Source organism: Engystomops pustulosus, chromosome 3 (assembly GCF_040894005.1).
Source record: "Engystomops pustulosus chromosome 3, aEngPut4.maternal, whole genome shotgun sequence".
Taxonomy (NCBI): Eukaryota; Metazoa; Chordata; class Amphibia; order Anura; family Leptodactylidae; genus Engystomops; species Engystomops pustulosus.
Window position 1 is genome coordinate 44,593,861 of NC_092413.1, and position 8,066 is coordinate 44,601,926.

Sequence of the window (8,066 nt, forward strand, 5' to 3'; positions counted from 1 at the left end):
GCCTTACAGAGAGCCCAAAACATGCCTGATTTATTATTATTGCATCTTACTCCACCAGTCACTAGTTTAGACAACTATAAAACGCAAGTCTATGTATTTCCCCCTTAATATCTATATTCTTCATCCGTAGAAATGAAAGGTATCCTGGGATCACATTGCATGGATTTTGCATATTTCTCTACTTCTCGAGTACCTCTCACACATAACACATTGATCAGATTTAGAAGTAATCTACCATTTAACCTCCCAAAGGTCAATGCTAGAAGTCATTTACTTTCCTGCAAACAAAATCCTTGACAAGAAGTCACCAGTTATAAATATGTATATGAGCCTAAATATGGCTGTGGTCACATTACTAGAAGGAAATGCTAGAAATTCTAGAAAAGTTTAAGATGTTCCCTTTAACCAGACTGAAAGAACAATCTGCCATGTTATAGAGAGAGGTGAGAGAAAAGCAGATGTGACATCATATAGGACAGGTAGGTAGGTAGATAAATAATGGGACGCGTGTGAGGACAGACTAGATGAGTCAGAGTATGGAAGAGGAGATAGCATGAGATAGGAGAAATAATATAAGAATGAGAGATATAGTATGAAATAGGTGACAGAGATTGGAGAAATCATATAAGATAGATAGAGATATGGAATAGATTGATGGATAGATAAATAAATGCAAAGAAATAGATTAGATGAGACCAATTAGGGATGGAGAAGATATGATGAGAGATATTTTTAGATTATATGAGATAGAGAAGAAGATGGGAGACATTATGTGGAATTGATAGATACGTAGGTAAGGGATGGGGAAGATATGAGAGAGAGAGAGGGGTATGGGACAGATTGATAGATAGTTATGTAGATAAATAATGCTTAATATGAGAGGACAGATTAGATGAGGCAGATAAGGGAAGGATGAGATAGATAATATGGTATAGGATGAAGTAAAACCCATCCAAACCTTCAGTCAAAGACAGGTGCACACTCAGGGACCTAAAATACACAAGCAAAGAAATAGGCAGCAATTCATTTATTCTACATAAGAAGCCAGCATGGCAGTCAGGTGTTCAACATACCCTACTTTTTTAACTTTTAAAACAGTTGGAGTGTCGCAGATAGATATATATGTGATGAGACATAGAAGAGAAAGATAAAGTGAGATAATTGACATTGGTATTTTTGTTCTGTTTTAGTGATCAGAGGGTTCTCCTTGCACTGATAATGTTGTGTCCATCCAAAAAAATGCTCTTCCATTACTGTGATATCTAATACTTTGGAGTGACTTTATAATGTAGTATAGAATTACTTAATATGAACCTAAAACTTTCCATAAGTGTGAGGTGCCCTAACACATGGAAATGTGGTAATATTATCACATTATACAACATTATTCCCAGACTCCAGAGAAATTAAATGCTGCCACTTGTTCCTTTTACTATGACCCTAAAATAAAACCCTCTAAAAATATCTGTTCTATTCCCAATATATTGGATGGACAATTATTTGTTACTCTCCAGCACAGATCACCTGCACATTACAGCAAAGCTAATGTGAAATATCACACCTGATCATCATATGTAAGGCATAGGAGTCTCATAGGATTGATCTCTGGTCTCTGAAAATAAAATACTGATTTTTAAGAAAATAAAAATCCTGCCAGCTGCACAGAAATATTAAAATGCATCTATAAAATATGTAAATAATTAAAAAAAAAAACTATTTCAATATCTAAAAAGCAAATTAAGTTTAATTTATGTGACACCTATAGTGCTATTTGTACAAACCTTAAAGTTTAAATACTTTTTGGTGTTTATTACACTTTTTTTTTAACAAAACTTGAAAACTATATCAAAGCAAAATAAAAAATAAAAAAAAAATCAGAAATGAATTGAAAAATTATATTGTAATTGAAAGATTTTAGATATAATTGTTCACTAATAAGATGCGCCCTGTTTCTTACTTTTCCTATAGATTTTATCTCCATCCTGTTCCAAGTTTGTACCATTTTTCAGTAATACATTAATTTGGAGACAACCTGTACAGGATATACAGTGAAAGCTAATCTTGTAGGGGGTCTTCTCATAGATAGGGAATATACAAAGTAATCTGGTCTAGATTAGTAGTGTTCTAGAAAAGTACCACTATGTGAGGCAGATGGTGAAACTGTTAAGTAAAGACACAAAGTTGCCAATTTACATTTGAATTTGAAAATATTTTATTTGAATAGCAAATTGTTACACAGTCGAAACAGTTCTATTGAAGCTCTCTATAAATAGCTAGCAGATAAGAAAATAATGTATGTAGAAAAGAGATTGCTTCTAGACATTTAAGAGCTATCCGTTTAAAAGAGCCGTCCGCCCCTTAAAGCACAACGCATGGAAATAGCCATTTGTTAAGGAATGTAGAAAGGCGCAACCCTTCAGTGTGTCGCTACAGAGCCGGAAGAGGAAAACAAAAAAAGATAGAAATAAATAAAAATCGGATCCGGAATGTTCCATCGAGATCAAATAAGTCACATCTGTCATTCACATAAATAAATAAAGGAATAAATAAACATAATTAATCATAAAATTAACATATACATTTGGATAGGCGGCAGTGGTGGTGGTGACTGGCTGGCCTCTCGTTTCTCCTACAAAGTTATGAGACAAGGCATTTGTGGCTAAAGACTAAAATCATCTCCCCCCCTCCCCCCAATCCTAATAACAGATATTTGTTCACAGAAAATATAGAGACAGGATCTGGCGGCATTCACGAGCCATTATAAAGCTAATCGTCATGTCAGGGACAGGCTGTGAATCAAAGGCAGTGGTAGATGTGGACTCCAGACAGGGGGCACGAGGGGGGCAACAATAACCGGAGAGTGGGCAAAGCTGGCAAAGGAAAGAAGTCGCCCACCCCACATGTCAGAAACATAGTAAATACAGGTTCTGATGCAAGAACACAAGGACTTCTAGTGTCGAAAGACTACAGAACAGCTACACTCACATCCCAGTGCCAGGCCCAATGCCAGGGCACCAGGAGCGGACACAGAGACACGACACTATCACGTTTGCATCACTAGTGATGGAGAGGGAGGCAGCACAGCAGGAAAGCAATAATGTTACCCCTATTAAGGCTGGAGGGGCAATGCCAAGCTGTGGGACAGTGCAATAGATAAGGGACAGCATTACCTCCGTGTGTAGTGCGCTCTCATCTCTCAGTGGTGGCTGGTCTCTGGAGAACATTATTGCTTTGGTCTAGAGATGCTGCCTCCCTTTACCAGGCGGGCACAGTCATTGGCACAGTCTACCCATAGTGCGCTCTGCCCCTGTGTGACTGGCTGTCTTGCTTTAAAGCACAATAACCACATTATTTAATGCACTTCAACCTATATGGCTGCTACTGCTTGTGTCTGGGTTTGGCAGCAGGAGAACAGTGAGTAAAGGTGAAGGGTGGCAGCGCCCGCAGGCTACAGGAGGGTGGCAGCATGGGTGGCTTCAGGAAAGGCACAGTTCTCTTTAGGCCACAGTGGTCAGGGCCATTGTTTGGCAGCAGTCCAATGCTGATCCTGGCATGAGCGGGCATCATCCCCCTGAGAGGGTCCTCAGCCTGGCATTATGTCCTTACAGTCCCTTTGGAAGGGTGGGCAGACATGATGCCCTCTCATTGTCCCCACACTGCTCAGTCTTTGGCTGCTCAGCAGGCTGGGCGCACGGGCACCTGCAGCAGGATCACCTGGCGGTTCTCGGAGGGGTGGCACTTGTTGATGTGCCGGGTGAGGCCGGGGGAGCTGTAGAAGGTGGCCGGGCAGTACTTGCAGGGGTACAGCTGGGAGGAGTGGAGCAGGCGGATGTGCCGCTCCTGGCTGCTCTTGCCCGGGAAGGTCTCACCACACACGGGGCACGGGTGGCACTCGGCGCTGCCGCTCAGGTTGATGGGGCCGGGGCTCTTGGCTCTCCTGTCCTCGGGGTAGAGCAGCTCCTCGGGGGCGTGGCACAGCAGGTGTTTGCGCAGGTAGGCCTGGCGCCGGAACTTCTTGGAGCACTGCGGGCACTCGTACGTCCCGTCCTCGGAGCCGGACTCGGAGGCGCCGGGGCTGGGGGTGTCCCGGTCGCTGAGAGGCTCGTCTTTGGTGGTGGGAGCGGCGGGGGGCCGGGGCTTGTGCCAGCGGCGGTGTGACGCCAGGTTGGCCGGGCAGCTGAACACCTTGTCGCACTCGGGGCAGCGGTACTCCACCCGCACGATGCGGGAACACTTGTGCTGGGCCAGGGAGAACGGGTCGCTGTACTCCTCCTTGCACAGCTGGCAGATGAACTCCCCCAGGGGCTTGTGGCCGGCGCTGCGGGGCGGCTCCACCGGACCCTCCTTGATCTTCAGCCCCAGCACCGGGGAGGTGGTCACCTCGTCCTCGAAGGTCAGCTTCCGGATGGCTTTGGTCTTTTTGGCGGCGGGCGGCTTGGGCTGGGCCGGGTGTGCGCTCACCTTGCTGTGGGGCTCTGCCGGGCGCTTCATGGCCATCCCGGAGGAGGATGCGGAGGAGGCCGGGGGCAGGCTGGACGAGCTCAGCTTCAGCAGCGGCTCCATGGAGGTGACCAGCGCCGGGAAGGACTCTGCGGACACCGGGGAGCCCAGGCTGAAGCTCCGCTCCAGGTAGTCGCGGCTCACCGGGCGGGTCGGGCTGGACAGAGACTGCTGCGCGGACTCGGGGTTCCCGTACTGTCCGGCCGGAGGTGCCCGCGGGCTGCAGGGGGGAGCCGGGGCCGCTCTGTCCGGACTGGCTGGGACCGGGGACCCCCCGCTGGACGTGCACAGCTCCGGCCTCTGCCCGGACACGATCATCATCCACTGGCCGCGCTCCTCGTCCTCATCCCGGACCCGGTAGGACACGGGCGGAGACTTTCTGCTCCTCTTCACCAGGAAGCCTTTGGGCATGTCTGCGGGCACTGTCCGAGGTGCTGCTCTCTCTCTCTGGCCGGCTCTGTCCGAGGTGCTGCACGAGCCGCTGTGTGGATCCTCAGCCCGGGGGCCGCCTCCTCTATATAAGCGGCCGGGGCTCCCGAGCACACGCCGAGCTGTCACCGCCGCAGCCAATCACAGGCCGGGCCTGGCGGCTCAAGTGCTGCGGGGGGCGGGGACACGCGCGAGGCGGCAGATGTACCTGAGCCCCGCCCCTCCCCTCCGGCTGCGGCGGCACACGCCCGGCCCCGCCCACCTCACGCCTCGCTGCCTCTCAATGGCCGGACACACGTGCCGGGAGGGGGAAGAGTGACCCGGGGCCCATCCCCCAGAGTGCGGGGGGTGGGGGGCTGCACACACCTGGAGGGGACCTGGACCTTCTCATTCATTCCAATGGAGTCCATGTGATGTCCTGCTGCACATCAGCTACAACACAGCACCCGGCTCCATGCACACAGATCTATCAGTCTTATATGTATCCAGTTGTGTCTATTGTTGTATCTGTCATTGTATCTAATCTGTATCCATTCATCATTATAACTAGTGTCCATCTCTTCATATATCTATTATCTATATATGTGTTTTCTGTCTAATATCTCCATGAGTGACACTATCTGTCATCTCCTTATCTGTAATACAGTATTCTCTATCTACACATCTATTCATCTCTATCTAATATTTATCTATCATCTCCTTATATGTGATTACACATCTAATTATATCTATCTATCTATCTATCTATCTATCTATCTATCTATCATCAATGTAATATCTCCCTGTCTCTCTTATACTGTATCTTGTACATTTCTCTTGTGATGTGACTGTATAGTGGGACGCTGTGACAGTTTTACATAAAATATTTGTAAGCACCCAAAGTTTTATCTTTCTCCTCTGTATCATGGAAGGAAAGTAACATTCATGTATTTGATGTATTCTTGGCATATATTTGCCCCCAAAATGATCCCTATAAGGAACATGCACAAGAAATCTCACATGAAGGCAAAATAGGAATGGATGTCAAAATATAGAGTGAATAATAAGTATAAAGAGTAGTATAGTGTACATGTATGTGCTAGTGGTGGATCCTGAATGTTATCGGGGTCTTCCTGTATATATTGCTGAAGTATACAGGACATACTATACGTACTGGGGAAGTTCTGCAACACCTCTCCTATCCACACTATAAGTTTTACATGTCTGATGAGTGGGACCAGACTGTCGGACAACCCTACAATCATAAAATTATATGGGACCAATAGAGAAAGCTGAATAAGGAAAACACAGAGCAACAGTGGACATGTCCAATCACAAATCCATGTCTGTTGGAATACAGCTCTCCTTGTGTCCCCTAAAAATGTACATTCACCACTGCTCCCACGTTTCAGTGACACAGCACCTTTTTCAAGCATGAGAAGGTGCTGCGTCACAAAACCGTGCCACATGGAATAAAGACAACCCGAATTCACTTTACCTCTGGAGTGCAGCCTATTCTTTGGATTATTGATTGAGGACCTCTGCCAATGGTTGCACAGATTTTGCATCCACAATTTCTGCTGTGCTGTTCAGGATCTTCTGATACTGATTATCTATCTATCTATCTATCTATCTATCTATCTATCTATCTATCTAATAACTAAATTAAGTAAAAAGCGGGCAGCACTCCATGGTTCAAAATTTCAAAATAAAAGGTGAACTTTATTGAACAAGTGGCGACGTTTCGGTGTGTAACACCTTCATCAAGCTGCACCCCTCCTTATTAGGAGTCCATAAGATTGTGCTGACTTGGATTTTACTTCTTCTATATCTAATAACTATCTATCTCCTCATCTGTAATACAGTATTTTTTCCATATCTATTTATTATCTATCTATCTACAGTAAGAAAAGATCCAAGCAGCACTATCCTAACACTGTATGTTTCTTATCTATCCTCAGGTCACGCTGATGTGCCTGATGTTTACTCCAGTCTGTGCACATAGGACACTATGGTATATACCTTATTTCTCAGCAGTGGGTAGTAGTCAGACATTATAGTGTTAAGTGCCAGCTATTTACTACAATGGTTGTTTCTGGGGCAGTACAGACACTTAATGGGCAGGCGCTATAAATAAAGTGTGCGTGTTGTGTGTAGACCCTTGCCCCTTTCACCTCTGGCTATAGGAAATTAACCTCTTGCTATTGAAGGGGGGATTGTGTCCAATCTGCTGTATTTGGAGACACGTGCCTTGGAGAAAGGGGGGGGGGGGCAGGGGTGGGACCCGGCCCCCTCTGACCAACTGTCTCTCCATATCCAGGAACAAAAAGCAATGGATAGACACTGGACACAAAGTCACCAGAGACCCGGCAACTCTTATCTCACAAAAGCCACCCAGATTGTGGTCATCACATCTCCATCCATCTAAGCCCACACAAAGGGACCAGGAGCTGGGTTTATGGCTTTATTGCCGGCTAATTTATCACTCTCTGGGTACACCTAGAATGAGACAAATATGTTCTCCAATGATAGATCCTACTTATAGAAGAGCTCTCCGATCACATCCCTTCATAATGAGAAGATGTGTGCCTATAGGAGATAGGTGGACATATGTAACCTGCTTTATGGGGGCATTGTCCTGTCTGCAGAGGTTTAGTGTTGTACAGTAGCTGCAGGGCTCAGCAGCTGACACAAGAGAAGGAGCAGAGAGCCCTGCGGGGCAGGTGCACCACATGTAGAGATTAGATCCTCCACTGTCCTGGAAGCATCACAGCGCCCATCCTCACACCAGCCTCATAACCAGACTCCCTTACATACCACAGAATAGTGGCCCGGCCCATTACATATCACCCAGCAAAATCCATCATCCCAATTTCAGTAAGTACAGGTGTATACACACTGATATGGACGTAACTTACAGAAAAGTGTAGAAAATAGGAATTGATATACAGTTACATTCAGCAAGGGAATTCAACACATTTTCTGTCACAGAACATCCAGATTTTATGTGTAATTGCTTCCTATGGCACACAGACACCTAGTGTTACAGCCAGATGGAAATCATGTCATATCACATGTAATACTGCAACTATAATTCAGCATGTAATTCCACCTGTAATACTGCCTGTTTTTCCACATGTGATACTTCATCTATAACA

General features: G+C 45.9%; 1 protein-coding gene across 1 annotated transcript; it reads right to left on the reverse strand.

The window, feature by feature from the left end:
• Positions 1 to 2,194: 2,194 nt before the first annotated feature.
• On the reverse strand, positions 2,195 to 5,100 carry INSM1 (INSM transcriptional repressor 1). Its single transcript, XM_072140626.1, has one exon. The coding sequence runs from the start codon at positions 4,909 to 4,911 to the stop codon at positions 3,676 to 3,678; it is 1,236 nt and encodes a 411-aa protein (XP_071996727.1). The 5' UTR covers positions 4,912 to 5,100; the 3' UTR covers positions 2,195 to 3,675.
• Positions 5,101 to 8,066: the final 2,966 nt, after the last annotated feature.